A 17607-nucleotide genomic window follows, 5' to 3' on the forward strand; every position below is an offset into this window, starting at 1 on the left:
CGTGGGGCCTGAACTCTGGGCTTGGGCGCTGTACCTCAGCTCTTCAGCTCAAGGCTAGCACTCTACCACTTGAGCCACAGCGCCACTTATGGCTTTTTTCTTATGTGGTGCTGAGGGCCTCGAGCATGCAAGGCAAGTGCTCTACCACTGAGCCACCTTCCCAGCCTCAGTAGATACTCTTTCATATACTTCCCTTAAGATTAAAGGAACAGAGCTGGAAAGATGGCTCAGTGCTAGACTGCTTGCCTAGCATGCATGAGGCCCTGACTTCAATTCCTCAGCACCACATAAACAGGAGAAGTCAGAAGTGGTGCTATGGCCCAAGTGGTAGAGCACTAGCCTTGAGTTGAGGGACAGTGCCCAGGCCCAGAGTTCAAGCCCCATAACTGACAATAATTAATTAAGTAATTAATTAAGAGAACAAAGTCCTTTTAGGGGAAATGAAGGGAAAATGAGGTACAGTCAGCATACAGCAAATACAGAAGATATTCCTCTATGTACTTCCCTTAAGATAAAGGGAACAAAGGTCATTTTAGAGAAAATGAAACAGGATAACTTAAGGAAACTGAGGCCTGGTGAAGACAACTCAGAAACATGGTATTTAGAAACTTAGAAATGCTATCTTTGCTTCAAAGAGAGACAACAGGATGCATTCATTCCTGAGGGATGCATTTAGGTATGCCTTCCTGAGAAAAATGCTTGCCTAAACTTAAGCTACTGGCCTCAAAATGCAGACTGCAGGGCGCCTTCTTGTCTCAAGGATAAGGATCTGTTTTATGGAAGGATACATTCTTACCTGAAAACTCAGAATAATGCCAAGTGTGGTTAGAGCAAAGACAAAGAACCCAACTTTGCATAACTTTGAAGCCAGACCCCTGCTTTTAACATATAAATACCCCCAACAGCCCAAGGAGCTGTGTGTCTCTCCCTTTGAGAGCACCCACACTCTATTAGAATGTGCCTCTGCTCTTCTGTTTGTGTTTGTCTGCTTTTTGTCTGTCTGCTTGCCTGCTAGTTTACTTAATAAAGCTCTGCCAAGTTTTCTTACTGTTGTGACTTGTCCAGAAATTCTCATTCTGCGATCGAAGTCAAGGACCCTAAGTGAAGAGTTCCTACGTTTAAAGGGAAACTTCACTAAATCTCACCTCCATCCAGTGACACTCTGGTGCCTAGGCTGGGTTTGACCCAGCCATGCCCAAGGCTTTGCTTCATGACCAGTTGAGAGCCTCTTCTCTGGAGTTCAAGTGTCTGCATCTATACCTGTTGAACTGGTCTTTCTCTCTCCCCCTGTGACTTGGGCCACAGCAAGTGAAGATCTATTTCAATTTGCCCAGAGGCCTTTTCCAGGCCAGCCTGGTGGCCAAGTCCAGGCAAGGGCCCAGCAGGGAGGAGCTGGCCTTCAGTGCCTCCTGTACACATGGCCAGGCTTTGGCTTATCAGGCTCAACACCTAGAAGGGAAATCCAGGCAACTCTGCTGCTGCCAACCTGACCTTTGTGTTGGCCTCCCTAAAGAGGAGAAAAAAGAAGTTACAACTCTAGTACTCTGTCCTGGGGGACCACTCCTCTGCCCTCTAGGACCGTTTCCTCCCTAGAGCACAAGACCACCAAACCTGCCAGTGCAGATGAAACTTGGACACCCCACCCCCGCCCCTCATTTTCTCCATAGCTAGAGAAGGGACTGCAGGAGTGGGCAAAGGGGAATAAGTTCATTAAGATCTTGAGGATGAAGGAAAGCAAAACTACACACATTGCTGCCCCATGTAGAGTCCAGGTCCAAAGTGCTCACATGCCTCATAACCAAGGAGCTTCATTCAACATTCCACAGCTCTTGTTGGGTTCTAGGAAGTAAGCTAGATGTCATTGCCATCTGCCCTTTAAGTCAGTGTCTTGCAATGCTACCTGAGACAAGCTCTTTTACCTCCCTTGGGTCTCTGACTCCCCATCTGTGAACAAGAGTTCTGGAGTGAGTGAGTGTGACACCTAGGGGGTATGGAGAAATGGCTTCCACAATGGAATACTCACTGTCAGGGCCTCAGGCATGCAAGGCAAGCGCTCTACCACTGAGCCACCTTCCCAGCCCCTGTCCTCTCTTCTTGAGGATACCTCCTGGAGTATTCATGGGCAGCTCCAATTTCCTCCCTCATAAGGAGGAAAACTAAGGAGGTGTGGAAAGATTGTAGCCAGCTGGTAAGTGTAATGTTTAAACACTAGATGTATATGCCAATCATGAAAAGACCAGTCATGAAAAGACTTTTTTAATTGTACAAAATAAGAGGTTCCACTATGGCATTTTCATACATGCATCTAACACATTGAATGGGTGTCCTTACGCAGACTTTCCTTCCTCTGAGGCTATCTGGTGAAGAAGAGGTAAAGGAATTACAATTCCCAGAGTACCTACCATAAATCTGTGGATCAGGTCCCCAAAGGCGCAGGCAGGCCACGCCCCTCTCCCCACAGCCAATCAGCCGTCTCCTCCCCCACTCCTTCCACTGGCTGAGGCTCTGTCGCCACCCCTCGCAGCGAGGCTGCGGGGTTTGAGACAGAATCCCCGGGATTTTCCCCGTCCCTCGCGGAGCAGCTGAGGGCCACGAGATTCATCCTAAGGCCAGAAAGCGCCCTGAGATTCGTCCGGCGTTCAAGGACAAGTCTGCTTTCAAACCAATTTTTTCCCGATGGGGAGACCCCCGCGGTCCAGGGAAGGGGAGCTCCTGTCCAAGGTCTCTAGCAGAAAGCAGAACCCGGAGTCAGTTTTCTCCGAGGAGGAGGAGGGCGCCCAGGTGCGCGCTGTGTGTCTGGGGGAGACAGTCCATGAGATCAGGGACCGAAGCCACCGCATTAAATCTGATAGTCTTTTTTTGGGGGGGGGTACGACTGCATTAGGGAGGCCTGCCTTTTGTGGAGGGACGGAAGAGGTCAACTGGCCAGACGTGCACCTGCTGGAACAGCCTGCTCTTAGACGCCCCGCGCCTCCCCACGTCTGACCGAAGCTCTTTCCCGCGCGCCCTACTTCGAGGTCCTTTAGAAGCCGGTCCTTCCGTTCGAGCCTCTCGGCGTTCTATTGGAAAGACTCGGAATTTGTGAAACCTTCTCTGGAATGAACTGCTCAGACTGACGGGGAGCAGTAAGAGCTACAACTGCGCGGGCGCAAAGGCAGCCAATCACAAAGGCGGAAGAGTCCACACGACAGCTGGGGGCGGAGTGTTTTTAGCCAATGAGTTGGAAGAGTGGGGAGGGCGGGTTTCCCCGCAGTAGCTGAGCGCTTTCCGAGTGGGAGGTGACTGAAGAGAAGGGGTGAAGGGTGGTTCAAAGGTTCATCTTGTCGCCACCATCCTGCGGGGCCGCGGAAGTGAAGCATCGGGAGGCGGGCCTAGGACCGGAAGCAGGAAGGAGGGCACAGGAAGCAGGGCCCCACCGCCAGGCGTATTCTGGATCCGCGAGTCTGACGGTGCCCAGTGCAGGATGGAGAAGCTGCGGCTCTTAGGCCTCCGCTACCAGGAGTACGTGACCCGTCACCCGGCCGCCACGGCCCAACTGGAGACGGCAGTGCGGGGCCTCAGTTACCTGCTGGCAGGTGCCTCCCTGACCTTTGACCCAGTCCTTCGGGGACCTGACCTGTGACCCTAGTGGGACCTTCCACACGTCTCAGGGTAGCAATCGCTGACCTGAGAAGTTCCGTCTGGGTTCCCGTAGGGCTCAGGGAGGGGATTGCGGGGTTCCGAAACTACGGGCCGAAGCAAACGTTCACCGATGGCTTCTGTACCTTCTCCGCAGGTCGCTTCTCCGATTCGCACGAGTTGTCAGAGCTGGGTGAGACGGGCTGTGGGGTGGGATAAGTTGGGGAGGGGGGAGGCCTGGTCCTGGGAAGGGTCCAAAGAACGCGATCACAGGCTCGAGGACCTGGGTTGCCCATTAAGTCACTGTGGTACGACTGAGTCACACAGATGCGTGTTGTCCAGGGCCATTCGTGTTACCGTAGTAGGGAGACACCTTTCCTCCCTACAGTTTTGAGGTGGGCACTGTTGTCTCCTCGTTAACAGTGAGATATGACACAGACTTTCAGGGACAAGCTGTAGAGGGAGCAAAGGTGAGGTGGTGGGACCACACACCTGTGGCTGTTTGGAACAGCCCTAGTACTGGCTCACAGGGCAGGGGCGGGTTTGGCCCTGAGTTGAGCACATCCCTTGTTGGTTCAGCTCAACTGCCCACACAAAATCGTACTGGGAGTGTGGGTCTGTGAGGAGCTGGGTGGAAGGGAAGGTCGGTTTCCACATAGCCTGTGGGTGGCTGAGCATGGCACGTGACAGATGATCCCTGAAGCTCTGGGGAGAAGGTGATGGGGGTGTAGGCCATAGAGCCGGCCTCTGAAAGCTACACTCTACCCCCTCAGTGTACTCTGCCTCTAACCTGCTGGTCCTGCTCAACGATGGGATCCTACGGAAAGAGCTTCGGAAAAAGTTGCCTGTGGTGAGAATTCTTCCAGGAACTGAGGGTGGGGATGCACGGAGATTCAGGAACCTAATGGTAATGATCAGCGCATGCTCAGAGTTGGAGACATGCCTACATCCGGCATTAACATCCTCATCTCAGATGAACAGAGTGTGTCCCAGGCCACCCAGCCTGTTAGTGATGGAGTTGGTATTTGAACTCAAGCCTTAGACTTGGGACTAGGGGGTTCCCTGACCTTTTGGCCTGGGCCTCTTGCAGTCGCTGTCCCAGCAGAAGCTGCTGACGTGGCTGAGCGTACTGGAGTGCGTGGAAGTGTTCATGGAGATGGGGGCCGCCAAGGTGTGGGGCGAAGTGGGCCGTTGGCTGGTCATTGCCCTCATCCAGTTGGCCAAGTAGGTTGGGCTGTGGAGGGCAGGACTTGGGTGGGGCGGCCCAGGCCAGCTATAAGTATGATGTTCAGCAGAGCAGCCCTGCCACCCGCTGGTTAGCCACCTCCCCCAGCCCTGCCATACTCCCCAACCCAGGGCTGTCCTTCGGATGTTCCTGCTGATGTGGTTCAAGGCTGGCCTCCAGACCTCACCCCCCATTGTTCCACTGGACAGGGAGACCCAGGCACAGCCCCCGGGTAAGCTGCTTTCCTGCTCTGGAATGGAACCGGGCATGGGACTTACGTTGCATTTAGAGCCAGCCAACATGAATATGACATTGTGCACTTGTAGAGCACATTTTGGTTTCTTCAACCTATATTCTACAGAGGAGAAAAAAGGAAGATTAGGTTGGGGACAGAATTGGAACTTGAACTTGGGACTTCATTTTATATGTATCTGTGGGTACATACATCATGTTGGGGATAGAAGCCAGGGCCCCATGCATGCGAGGCAAGTGCTCTACCACTGAGCTACACCCCAGCCCTGAACCTAGGACTTCAGATGTTCGAGTCCTTATTCTTTCTTGTTGACTGAAGAGGGGGACAGAGCATGAGCAGGAGGTAAGCCAGCCTACCAACCTCATTTCTAGACCTGGATCCATACCATGAGACACAACCTCAAGAAGCAGGGCGCCTGGCAGGCTCTGTCCCTTCAGGGCTTTGCATCACCTGTCATCCTTGGGCCTCTCCATCTTGATTAGGCAGCGCTTGGCTGCTCATCGTGGTCACGTTGAAACCGAAGGGCTGAAGGGATGTGGCCTCCGGGGTGTGTGCTCTCTGTGGATATGGCTGGGCTGGGTCTTGCACAAGGCACTTGGGAGCAACGACTGGGTTCTTGGCTGACTCTGGCCACAGGTGATTGCTGACCTTAACCTCAGGCCCAGGAGAGCTCCAGAATGTTCCCTTGGTGAGAAGCCACATGCTGAACCACATCCCCTGGCTCCAGATTTCTTGGCTCAGAAGTGGCCTTCATTCTAATTCATGCACTCTCCACCTAGCCTTTGAACAGCCATCGTACCATGTTGTTTGCAGACTCTGCTGGTAACACGTCCTGTTGACGAAATGTCCTTCTGTCTGTCCCCACTAGATGACAACCATGGCCCGGGCAGCCAGGAGCAGTCCTATGTGGGGAAGCGGTCAAACCGAGTGGTGCGAACCCTCCAGAACAGTAAGTGGAGGATGTAGCTGGACTGGGCACCTCGACACTGAGGTCAGTGTGAGCCTGAGGGACTGGCTTCGACTGCGCCCATCCTGCCCTGCCCCAGCCTGACTTGTGCATCTGCCCTGGTGTTCTAGCTCCGTCTCTGCACTCGAGGCACTGGGGAGCCCCCCAGCAGCGGGAGGGACGGCAGAAGAAGCGGCAGCAGGAGCTGAATGTCCCCCCAACACCCTTGGGGCTCCAGGAGACCATTGCAGAGTCCTTGTATATCACCCGGCCCCTGCTGCACTGTATCCTTAGCCCAGCCTGTGGTTGGCTCTTTGGGCTTAGTTAGGGTAAGGTGGGGAAATCGGCTGCACCTGCTCCTGTGCTGGAGACATCCTTGACACCTTGGCCGTCAGTGCTTAGCCTGGGCGTGTGGGGACAGAAGTCATGGACACCCTGGCTGCTGTCTGGTGTTGTGGATGTGACTAGGTGAGCCTGGGCCTTCCTTGGGGCTCTGTTCCCTCCACAGGGCTTCGTGTTGCAGGCCTGGCCTCCTGGATGTGCAGTGGCTCCTGCTTGTCGTGCGACTCCCTGTGGCTCCCAGCCTGATGCTCCTCTCCTGGGCGCAGGTCATGCCTGGCCTTGATCATGCCCTTTCCTCACAGCCTGAGCCTCCTGAGTGACAGGAAGGGCCTGACCCGGAGGGAGAGGCTGGAGCTGCGACGCAGGACCATCGCGCTGCTCTACTACCTGCTGCGCTCCCCGTTCTACGACCGCTTCTCGGAGTAAGGAGCTGCCCAACAGGGGACTGGGACAGGCTGCGCTGCAGGGGGAGGGTAGAGCAGTACTGCAGCCCTCCTGCTGCCTGCCTCCTCCCTCCCTGTCTGGGCTTCACTGACTGCCCAGATTGTGCCATCCAGGAAGCAGTCAGCAGTAGGGCTGTGTGAACTTGAACACTGGTTGGCACACAGGGCAGGGTGAGGGCACTGCAGGGAGGCCCCGCTGTTGGTGGCTGTTGGTGGCAGGTATGGGCCCTCCACCTGCCGGCTTATTTCCACCTCTTCCAGCCAGTTAGTGTGGATTATTCCACTTCTCAAGCCAGGGAGCCAAGCATCAAAGGGGCGGAGCAAAAGAAACAGATGCCACCAGCCAGTGAAGGCGATGTTCTCTCCTCCTAGACTGCATGCCCTCCACTTTGGCTCACTCTCCTGCCAATCTGACCAGCCTGGCACCCTCAGAGCCGTGGCCCCCAAACCTAGTAAAGTCTGTTCTGGTAAAGAAAGGGAGATGTGTGCTCTTTGCAAGGAGCAGTCTCCTCTTCCCATCTGCAGCCTGCCTTCTGGGGGCCTGCTCTGGGCCACCCATGTGGGAATACTGCCTCCTGTGTAACAAGGCCGTGGGACAGTGAGAGCCTCTACCTCGGGGCAGTTGTAGGGTTACGCGACTGGTTCACATGACCACGCTAGGTACGTGGTAAACTCTTTTTTTGGGGGGGGGGTCCGGTTGTGGGGCCTGAACTCTGGGCCTGGGCGCTGTCCCTCAGCTCTTTTAGCTCAAGGCTAGTGCTCTACCACTTGAGCCACAGCGCCACTTCCTTTTTGTTGGTCTTGCTAAGGGTCAAATCCAGCGCCTCACACGATCTAACACAGGTCTACTGTAAATGTTCTGCTACTGAGCTACATCTCAGCCTTTAAATGTTAGGTCTTTAGTCTTTGTCTTTTTTTTTTTTTTTTAATAATTTCCCTTGACATCATGGAAACCTATAGAGAACCCTTTCCCTCCCTCTCCTTCCCTCTCTTCAGCACTGGGGCTTGAATTAAGGGCATTGTGCTTGCTAGGCTGGCATGATACCCCTGAGCCATATTTTTCACTGGTTACCTTTTAGGATAGGATCTCGCTTCCCACCTGAGCCCCTAGCCTCCTACTTTTAGGCTTCATATCATCAATGGCATCACAGGCATGTGCCACCAGGTCCAGCTTCCTTCTGTGGAGATGGAGTCTTGCTGGCCTGGCACCAGGATCCTCCCAATCTCAGCCTCCCCCCTAGCTTGGAAAGACAAGCCACATGCCGCTGCACTTAACTCTGGATTAAGAAGGCATCTCTTGAACTTTTCTGTCTGAGCTGGTCTCTAACACTCTAACAGGCAATATCCTGTTCTAGTATGCCACCCGCACTTGGCTGAAACCCCCCATCTCTTAAAACCCAGGGTTTACCCTCCTTGGGCCCTGACAGCTCTCAGCTCAGGCTTGTGAGGTTTCTGTGTGGCTCAGCCTTTCTGTCAAACAGGGCAGGATGGGCTTCTCTCCATTAGAATCCACTGGCCAGTGGCCTGGGTGCTAAGGTAGATGGAGCCTTGAGCATCCGGGGTACAGCCGGGAGTGGGCAGAGCAGAACCCTCTGGAGGTCTTTTGCCCTCTCTACCAGGCTCGTCCTCTGATGCACTTCTTTCAGTCTGGCAGTCAGCAAAGACTTTTTAGCTCATTTGCAGGGAGCCACACCTCTCCTCAGCCAGCTCCCTGTTTCTCACCATCCAGGGCCAAGATCCGCTTCCTGCTCCAGCTGCTGGCAGACCACATCCCCGGGGTTGGCCTTGTGGCAAGTAAGCATGGATTGCGTGTCACTGATGGCAGATGGCACACGTGACCCCCGTCTCCTCGTTTGCTCTGTCTCCTTATATAATTTGATTCCTAGCACGGTCGAGGCAATTTGAGGTCATTGATGGGCAGATGACAGCTCGAGACCTCAGACAGTGTGGCCTGTGGAGGTGGGGGATTATTAGGCCATTTTGTGGTCCTGGCAGCCTTCCTCCTGCCTTGGCTGGAGTACCATGAAAACACCTGAGTGGAATGTCCTAAGACAGGCAGGGGGCTCTGGTCAATTTGAAGCTGTCTGGGGACACTTGACACTGTCTTGACTTCCCTAGCCTGAGTATTCTTATTTGTAAATGGGATCTCCTCACTGAGGAAGAGGTGGGGGTAGGCTGGCTCTCAGTGGTACAGGAAGCAGCTGGACTAGTAGTAGGGCAGAGCAGGTCCGGCCTTGACTCTCACTTGTTCATTGCTCTCATTGCAGGACCGCTCATGGATTACTTACCTAACTGGCAGAAGATTTATTTCTACAGTTGGGGCTGACAGACATCCAGGGAGTGGGGTGCTGGGGGGACAGGATGGCATGCTCGACTGCTCCTGGCAGGGCTTGCTTCCGCCTTGCAGTCTCCCGGGCCCCTCTTCCTTAATAAAACTGACTCTGGCAGTGCCCAAGCATGTGGCCTCTCCATGCCCACCGCCCAGCACCTCCCCTGCCCTGCGAGGTTCTGCACATGGCCCAGGTCTCCACCAGCATTCCTCCCAGTATCCACTTGACTCTGGCCGCACCCTCCTGGAGGGAGACACTGCAGCCTGCTTCTGGCTGGGCCAGGAAGCCTCCACCAGGCCCAGGATCCCTGGTCTGCACCACAAGGCTGGATATAGCCTCAAAGCGTGCAAGCAGCCACTTGCCTTGGCAGCTGGAGTAAACTGCTTTCTTGATGGCCCCTGGTGAATATGCAGAACCATACAGTGGATGGCCACTGTCCAGCATGCCTTCTCACCAGGGCCTTTGCTTGCCCTTCCCCTGCATGACCATGCCAAATAGCCTCCAACCTGTGGTGGGTCTGGTACAGCTTGGAGAGTAGACCTCTTCTCCTATGGGAGAAGGCAGCAGGCACCCGCAGTTCTTGGGTTAGGATAGGGAAGGAGGGGAGCCCAAGGTGGAGGGAAAGCCAGACAAGTGCAGCCACCCTGCTGGCTCCTCCCTGCAGAAGGGAAAGGGCCTGGGCTGTGTGGGCCTGAACTTTGCTCTCCCTCACTACCCCTACTGGCTGTCCTGTGGCAGGCCTAGCCTCTCTTTGGGGGGCTTCTGGGTAGCAATAGTCCCTCAGGCTCTGTAAAATGCCCCTGGCTTGAGGGTTGCCCTGGGAGGAGCCAGCTGCATCCCAACGTGCTTCCCCATATGCCTCTGAGAAGGGTCACCTGCCACAGGGTGGTGAACACCTGTGATCCCAGCTAGGACTGCCTAGCGAGACCCTGACTCAAAACTGAGCAGCGGGTGCTACCCAGGCTCTGTGCTGGGAAGTGATTGTGTGGCTCCAGGCAGTGGGTGAGCAAGAGGAGCCGGTCAGTGGGCCTGTGACCTTTGGCTCATTTTGATACTTGTTAAGCTTGCACTTGCTCAGTGGTAGGCTCTGCCAAGCCTGTGGAGGCAGCAGGGCCCAGGGCCCTGTCCTCAGCTCCCTTGCCAAGGAGCCACCCATGGGCACAAGCCACACTGGAGCCATGGTGCCATGTAGATGGTCCAGCTAATAGAGGGGCCACCACTGCACATGTTCCCATAGTGACTTTGCCACAAAGCCTACAGCTTTGTTGTTTTTCCGGTACTGGGGGGTGTTGGACCTAGGGCCTCACATTTGCTGGGCACTGGCTCTAACACTGAGCTACCCTTGCTGTAGCCTATGTTCATCTTTTTTGGTAGAGAAGGAGGCTAGTGTGGTGCTGCTACATGAGCACAGAAGGGGGCAGGGCCACAACTGATGGCACAGGGGGAGGACAGGGCCAGAGGTGTCCCATGGCCAGGCAAGGAACCTGGCCCTGGTATGGGCAGTGGGGAAGGGGCTGTTCAGCTTGTGGAGAACACCTGCATGGGCAGCACTGGGAGCAGTGGGTACCAAGACTTGTACTGCAGGGGAGGTGGAGTCAAGGCAGGGGCTGTGGGAATGGGGATTTGGGAAACCTGGGTAGTTTGGGGGAACACTATGGATAGAAAGTATCTAGAAGGCAAGGAAGTTCCAGGTTCCTGTAACTCAGGGTCCCCAGGATGCTGCCATTTGAGAAGAATTTGCCTCCAGGTTGTGAAAGGGTCCTGGGGAAGTTATTGTGTGGTTGAGGGCACTGGAGAGAGGGCATGGTACTTGTCTGCCTGGGGGAGATGTGGGGCCAGAAGCCAGGGCTGGGAACACAACTTTTTCTAGGCTATGAATAGGCCTAGAGCAGCAGCAGCAGCTTGGGTTGCCGTTTAAGAAGCAACTGAGTTCCTAAGTCAGATTCTGGGCCTGGCCCTCAAGTCCCCATGCCACCATGGGGGTGGGCAAGGATTTTGTTTTACAGTTCGGTGGAAGTCAGCGTGGAGCCAGCGTGATGTGCTATCTGTAAGCAGGCCAAGTTGGGCTGCAGTCAGAGGACTGCCTGGTAGAGAAGAGGCAGGTAGAGGTTCTGGCCTTGCCTTAGGTCTGTGCCTCATGTCCCCATTCCATGCACGTGCTGAGCACCTCCTGTGGGATCCCATGGTATCAACCACACTGCCCTCCTATGCTCACACCCCAAAGCTTTGGCCCTCTTGGCAGGGCTGTTGAGCTTCTGGCTCTGCCGGCCCAAGCAACAGGAACTTCATGGGAAAGGCCTCGTCCAGTGCACTCAAGGTCAGGCCAGGGCCATGGGATCCTCTCCAGCTTGTGGCTGTAGGCCCAGATGCCAGCAGGGCAGGACTGTGTGGCAATGCTGGGGTTTGGGTGCTGAAGCAATTGTTGAACCCTCTGTTGAGGGCCACACCTGGGTACTTCGTGTCCCTAACATCACAGATAAGGGAACAGGTATAGAAATGAAGTGGACAGGCTAAGTGCAGGATTTTTTTGGGGGGGGGTCCAGTCCTGGGGCCTGAACTCTGGGCCTGGGCGCTGTCCCTCAGCTCTTCAGCTCAAGGCTAGCACTCTACCACTTGAGCCACAGCGCCACTTCTGGCTTTTTTCTTTTTGCTTATGTGGTGCTGAGGAATCGAACCCAGGGCCTCATGCATGCAAGACAAGCACTCTACCACTGAGCCACCTTCCCAGCCCTGCTAAGTGCAGGATTTGAACTGAGATCTAACCCAAGATCTATGCCCTCAGTCCTTAATAACATTGGAACAAGATTTCGTTTGTTCATTTGGTCCAAGCAAGTACAAGACCCTGAGTTCAAATCCCACTACTGAAAAAAAAAAAAGACAAGGGCTAGGGGCACAGTGCTTGCCTAGCGAGTACAAAGTCCCAAATTCCAACTCTTTCAAAAAAAAATTGGTTTGGCATCTGCTGGCCATAACCAACTAAGACAAAACACAAATAGACCAGAGATTCTTGACATTGTCTCTAAGCAGGTGTTGTCACTGGGCCCTGGAACTAATGTCCTTTGTGAGGTGGCCTGGGAGTTGGCGGCGAGTTCTGTGTTGACCGGGGGAGGGGCGGGCAGAGGCTGGAGCAGGGACTTGTGGAGATGGTTCTCGCCATGCTGGGGGCTCTGTACCCCAGGGCTGGGCTCAGTCTCTTCCTCTTTTACCTCATCCTGGCAGCCGCACTCCTTCGTCCCCAGCCCCTGAGGTAAGACCGAGCTTCTGGAAGGCATAGCCCTGCCGTCACTGGGAGAGTGGGGTGGCTATCCTTGCGCTGGGGGCTTGCCAGGTCCCCCCCTCTGGGCCATCCATCTCCTGTTCACAGGGAGGTTGCACTGGCCTTTGGGGCCACAGATGAGCACCCCAACTTCTCCCACAGGTCCCAGCGGTCTGTTCCAGAGGAATTTTCAGCCCCCCTTGAGCTCTCTCAGCCGTTTTCTAGCCTGGTGGATGGTAGGATTTCACTTCCCTCTCTGGCCCCTGCTCCCATGGTGGGGACCGTGCCCAGGCGACCCCAGGCCCAGCCCACTGCCCCCAGGAAGCCTCTTTAGGGCTGACCAGAGTCTCATCCCACATCCGTAGCTCCTCCTCTGCCTACCCTCTTCTCTCTTCATAGACTATGGGGTCCGACCCAAGCACCCGTGGCCACGGGGGCCTCGGCCCCTCCTCTCCCAGGCCAGGCAACGCAAGCGGGACGGGCCAGACATGGCTGAGTATTACTACGATGTGCACGTGTGACGGGCGCCCCCCATAAAGCTATTCTGTGCAGCAGTAGCTCAGCTCTCGTGGCTTGCGTCGTGACAGGACACTCTGGGAGGGGCCCAAGAAGACATGCGGCTGTGCTCCAGACAGGAAATGGCACTTTAATAGTTGTGGCCAGGTGGTAAGACCATGGTGGGAGGCCTTCTCTCCCTGCAGCTCCCTCCTTCCCCGGGACTGCTGAGCCTGCTGGGGCCCGCGTGCTGCGGTGGTGGAGGTGGGAGCTACCCAGAGGTGCCACCGAGGACAGCAGGGAGGGACAGGGACCTCACCGCCACCTGTTGCCATTTCCTTACTGGAACGTACTTGGGAGGCGGCTGGGCTCAGCCTGAGCTCAGAGCGCCTGGTATGGGGATTGGGCAAGGGGGGAAGGTGGGCACTTGCAGGTGGGCATCATCAAGGCAAGGAGCCAAGAGCCAGAGCCCCTAGCAGGGAAGTAAGGCCCAGGATGGGGTGGAGCCTCTGCTCCCAGAATGCATTCCTTCACAGCCAGGCCCCCCTACCCCCCAGGCCTGCCCCCTCCCAAACCCCGGGCAGCCCGAGCTGTCCTCCATAGATGAATCTAATCCCATATATTACAATAAACTGCATCTGTCTCTCCCCACAACCCTGGCCCTCTGCCCTGGGCCAGTGGCCCCCACCTCCCCATCCCTTCAGCAGCAGCTGGCTTGGCTCGGGCCTGGGGCCTGGGGCACACAGAGGGCGCGGCACTGCTACTCCAGGTAGATATCTTCTGTGGGGCACGTATATTCCACAAACTGCTTGTAGAACTGCTGGAATGCGCGTCTGGAAGACAGGGGACATGCACTGTTCACTAGGAGCCTCTGCCCAGCCAGGACAGGACTCAACCTGTGACGGGTTTTCAAGCAGAAGCTTCAGGGCCCCCATGGGCTCTGGTTTCTGAGCCCAGTAGCTAGGGGTGGAATGCCAGGCACCAGGCTCTGCACTGGGGCTAGAGGTGGGCTTCCAGCTAGGGAAGGACTGAGGGGTGATGCTTGAGAAAAGCTCTAGGGCTGTAGTCAGGGTGAGCTCCAGGGTAAGCCTTGGCAGAATGCACATACATACCCCACAGACTCTGCCAGGGCTTTGGTGGAGTCTTCAGACACAAAGACATGGCAGGCAAATCGGTGGTCGGCAGGGTGTTTGGTAATGAACCCAAAGTACCTGTTAAAAAGACAGGGGTCTGTGAGGCAGGGGCTTGGGCTCTGGACCCACTCATAATGGCGGACTACTTTCCTACTTACTTGTTATTCTTTGGATGGTATCCACAGAAAGAGATGTTTTTTAGATGAAAAAAGTGGCTACATTTATTTGCCTACAGGATGGAGAAGAAAAGCCAGAAGGTCATCCAGCCTGCAGAGAAAGGGGCGGGAACACACTCACACTCACACACACACACCCAAGGCAACTTTCCTGTGGGCGCTGGGGCACACACACACACACACACACACACACACACACACACGGCAGCCTTCCTATGGGCGCTGGACACACACACACACACACACACACACACACACACACACACACACACACACAAGGCAACATTCCTGTGGGCGCTGGACACACACACACACACACCAAGGCAACTTTCCTGTGGGCGCTGGACACACACACACACACACACACACACACACACACACATACACCAAGGCAACCTTCCTGTGGGTGTTAGGACACACACACACACACCAAGGCAACTTTCCTGTGGGCGCTGGGGCCCCAGGAAGGAAGAAAGGGTAAGGGGAGTCACCTTGGCCTCCTGAGCGTCCTCAGCCTTGACCCCTATCTTCACACCCCTCACACTGATCTCAAGGACACAGCTGGAGGGCGGGTTAAAGTGCACGGTGAGGCGGCGGGTGGTAGCAATCTGTCAAGGAGGGGCAGGACCACATCAGGGCACTGTCTGTGCCTCTATCAACCCTTCCTGTCTAACAGCCTGGGCCTGAGGCCTGTGTGATTTTTTTCTCCCTCAGACAATATAGAGTAACTTCGAGTGAGCCTTTCACAAGGAGTGAGACCCAGATACCTTTTGCATAGCAGCACAGAGGACATCATTGCCCTTGTGATAGGGAACCTGGACAGAGCCCAGGAACTTCACCCGGAACTGATCCACCCAGTCGCTGTTCTTGGCCAGGGCTGGAAAGAAAAACAGAGATTCAGTAGAGCCAGCAGCAAGGGCTCAGAACCAAGCCACGGAGGGAAGTAAGAGGTGAAGAACTGGGCCACCAGAGGGTGCCATGATGCCCTGATGCGTCAGTGCGTGTGTGTGTGTGTGTGTGTGTGTGGCCTGAGTGTGTGTGTGTGTATGTGTGGCCTGTGTGTGTGTGCATGCATGTGTGTGCACGTGCATGTGTGCGCGTGCGTGTGTGTGTGTCCTGAGACCTGGGCACTGTCCCTAAACTTTTGTGCTCCAGGTTAACACTTTGCCACTTCAAACCACAAATCCATTTTAATAGTAGTTAATTGTAAATATAAGAGATATGAGTTACGTGGACTTTCCTGTCCTGGTTGGCTTTGAAAAGATCTCAGCCTCAGATCCTCAGATCTCAGCTTCCTGAGTAGCTAAGATTACAGGTGTGAGCCACTGGTACCCAGCTGCTGAGTATCATTTTTCTCAACTGAATCCCTTCTGCTTGTGCCACCCCCTCCAGACTGCTAACATCTGGAGCACATGTTGCTGTGGCAGCAAGTCAGGCAGGCCTGGTACATCAGATGAGGGGCTAGGGTCCCCACAGGTGGGGGTGGGGGAAGGGGAGAAGCACCTGCCATGTGTTCGGGCTCCTTGGTGACCTCGATGGCATAGTAGGCAGGAAAGACGCCACGGGCACCAGTGCGCATGTTGTAGGCCTCATACCAGTAGTCTTCAGCCTGCAGCTCCACTAGCAGAGGGTCATCCACTTCCAGTTCAAGTTCATCTTCGTGCCGGGGCACGAACCTGTCCCCACAAGTAAGGATTTCGTCACTCTGATCCATCCAGCTAGGCCTACTCTGGGGCTGAGAGGCCATGGTGGGTGGCATCATTAGTTCAATGAACATTGCAAGCTGGCTGGCACCTAGAGACCCATGCCATTCAGATATGCAACTATATCTTAGGAAACAAAGGCCAAGAACCAAGGCCCTGAAAAACTGAGAGGTCATAGGAAGCAAGCACCCCACCTAGAAGGGAATTGGGGTGCAGGTTCTGTATGTGGGTAGCCTTCCTCAACACCTCAGTATTAGGCCCTGTGCTCTGCCACTATCCCCCTGAGTCAGAGTAGATACCAATGGCAGGGCCCTGGGCCATGTATAATGACCAAGGCAAGGGAGGGGTGTGGCCCTCACCTGAAAATGGCCCGATGGGTTTGCTCCTGCTCTTCCCCGTTGATGACACAGGAGAACAGCCCGAAGGACTCTGCGCCTGCAGGTGAGGGACAGACTAGAGAAGGGGTTTCCCCACACACGCGCACACTTGGGGGCAAGGTGTAGGGGTGGCTAAGCTTATGCTGCCCTGACTCTTGGGCAGATGGGATTAGGGGGGGCAGGACCCCCTCCCAGGAATGCCCCATTTGGGCAGATCTCCCCGCCCCCAAACTGCTTTCCTGGCTCACTCACTGGAGGAGCGAGAGCGGCCGCTCATGAAGACGTTCAGGAACTTCTTAGAGAAGTGGACATCGGGCTCATCAGGTGTGGAGTCCTCTGAGAGGCAGGTGGGGGGCCGGGGCCGCGGGGCCTCCTCGTACTCCTCCCCGATGGCCGACTCATAGGGCGAGGAGGCGGAGGCACAGTTGTCATAGACAGTAGCCGAGTCGCTCTCATCACTGTAGTCACCGAAGCACGGCCGTAGGCTCACCAGCTCCAGCTGTGCGTGCTCGTCCACCACTAGTGTGTACTTGACTGAGTCGTAGGAGAGGGCGCTGGTATCTGAGCTCAGCGAAGCCCGTGGAGGTGGTGGCGGCTCCCCCAGGCTCCCTCGCCATCCTCCACCTGGTGGCTCCACCCGCTCTGGGGAGGACAGGCAGTCGAAGCCCTCGTCCTCCTCACTGATGGAGGGATGGGGCCGCCCTGCAGCTGAGGGGTAGGCAGCAGGGTCTGGATCAGAGCTGACCGACATTCGGCTCTCAGCTGGTGGCAAAAAGGAGGCGTTGGGCTCGGCAGGGTCTGGGGGCCTCTGCACCGGGGTCAGGTAGATCTCCTCGGTGGCCTCTAGCCTCACGTCTGCCTGGTAGTGGATTCGGTCTCGATGTGAATGGCCCCGGCCACCAGGTGCTGCAGCAGGGGGGCCACCTGGAGGTGCCATCTGGGTGGCAGCAGTGCGGCGACAAGGGCTGTCGGTGGAGGTGCCTCGATCCTTGGTGGGGGCAGGGCTGCTCTGGGGTGGCAGCTCATCACTCAGGCAGATGTGTTCATGTGGGGGTGTCTGCTCCCCTGGAGGGAAGGTAAGTTAGAGCTGAGGGCAGGGCCCCACTGGAGATCCCTTTCCACTCCCAACTTGTGCACACACAAGCCAGAACAGCCTCCTCTGGTCTGGCCTCAGCCCTAGAGAGCACATATAGGACAGGGTGATGGCAAATACTGGATCTGCTCTTGGCAGTGACCTGAGTGCAGACCAAGTGAGGTACAACTTGGGAAAGAGGTGTGTGTGTGTGTGTGTGTGTGTGTGTGTGTGTGTG

The 17607-nt window shown here is 55.6% G+C and overlaps 3 protein-coding genes across 3 annotated transcripts; 2 read left to right on the top strand and 1 right to left on the bottom strand.

Annotated features, from left to right (window-relative positions):
* The first annotated feature begins 3212 nt into the window (after nt 1-3212).
* Nucleotides 3213-9279, top strand: Pex16 (peroxisomal biogenesis factor 16). Its single transcript, XM_013030054.1, has 11 exons — nt 3213-3575; nt 3776-3811; nt 4392-4468; nt 4709-4842; nt 4975-5075; nt 5965-6045; nt 6174-6326; nt 6438-6510; nt 6687-6806; nt 8557-8621; nt 9095-9279. Exons 1-11 carry the CDS (start codon nt 3464-3466, stop codon nt 9151-9153), a joined length of 1011 nt encoding a protein of 336 aa, XP_012885508.1. The 5' UTR covers nt 3213-3463; the 3' UTR covers nt 9154-9279.
* A 3005-nt stretch (nt 9280-12284) lies between these two features.
* Nucleotides 12285-12967, top strand: LOC105996052 (chromosome unknown open reading frame, human C11orf94). Its single transcript, XM_013029993.1, has 3 exons — nt 12285-12404; nt 12576-12649; nt 12813-12967. Exons 1-3 carry the CDS (start codon nt 12301-12303, stop codon nt 12932-12934), a joined length of 300 nt encoding a protein of 99 aa, XP_012885447.1. The 5' UTR covers nt 12285-12300; the 3' UTR covers nt 12935-12967.
* A 72-nt stretch (nt 12968-13039) lies between these two features.
* Nucleotides 13040-17359, bottom strand: Mapk8ip1 (mitogen-activated protein kinase 8 interacting protein 1). Its single transcript, XM_013030032.1, has 8 exons — nt 16550-17359; nt 16280-16355; nt 15721-15893; nt 14985-15094; nt 14709-14825; nt 14200-14270; nt 14021-14119; nt 13040-13741 (listed from the first exon to the last, which is right to left on the bottom strand). The coding sequence occupies exons 1-8, from the start codon at nt 17232-17234 to the stop codon at nt 13669-13671; spliced, it is 1404 nt and encodes a 467-aa protein (XP_012885486.1). The 5' UTR covers nt 17235-17359; the 3' UTR covers nt 13040-13668.
* Between the last annotated feature and the right edge of the window lie 248 nt (nt 17360-17607).

Source organism: Dipodomys ordii, unplaced genomic scaffold, assembly GCF_000151885.1.
Source record: "Dipodomys ordii isolate 6190 unplaced genomic scaffold, Dord_2.0 Scaffold125, whole genome shotgun sequence".
NCBI lineage: Eukaryota > Metazoa > Chordata > Mammalia > Rodentia > Heteromyidae > Dipodomys > Dipodomys ordii.

Coding starts and splice junctions, on each gene's coding strand:
- Mapk8ip1 (XM_013030032.1), bottom strand. CDS start 17,234: ATGGCACCTCCAGGTGGCCCCCCTGCTGCAGCACCTGGTGGCCGGGGC. Junction 16,356..16,549: donor CGGCCGCTCTCGCTCCTCCA/GTGAGTGAGCCA, acceptor CCTCACCTGCAG/GCGCAGAGTCCTTCGGGCTG. Junction 14,271..14,708: donor AGGACGCTCAGGAGGCCAAG/GTGACTCCCCTT, acceptor TCCATCCTGTAG/GCAAATAAATGTAGCCACTT.
- LOC105996052 (XM_013029993.1), top strand. CDS start 12,301: ATGGTTCTCGCCATGCTGGGGGCTCTGTACCCCAGGGCTGGGCTCAGT. Junction 12,405..12,575: donor CTTCGTCCCCAGCCCCTGAG/GTAAGACCGAGC, acceptor CTTCTCCCACAG/GTCCCAGCGGTCTGTTCCAG. Junction 12,650..12,812: donor GTTTTCTAGCCTGGTGGATG/GTAGGATTTCAC, acceptor CTCTCTTCATAG/ACTATGGGGTCCGACCCAAG.
- Pex16 (XM_013030054.1), top strand. CDS start 3,464: ATGGAGAAGCTGCGGCTCTTAGGCCTCCGCTACCAGGAGTACGTGACC. Junction 4,469..4,708: donor TTCGGAAAAAGTTGCCTGTG/GTGAGAATTCTT, acceptor GGCCTCTTGCAG/TCGCTGTCCCAGCAGAAGCT. Junction 5,076..5,964: donor GACCCAGGCACAGCCCCCGG/GTAAGCTGCTTT, acceptor TGTCCCCACTAG/ATGACAACCATGGCCCGGGC.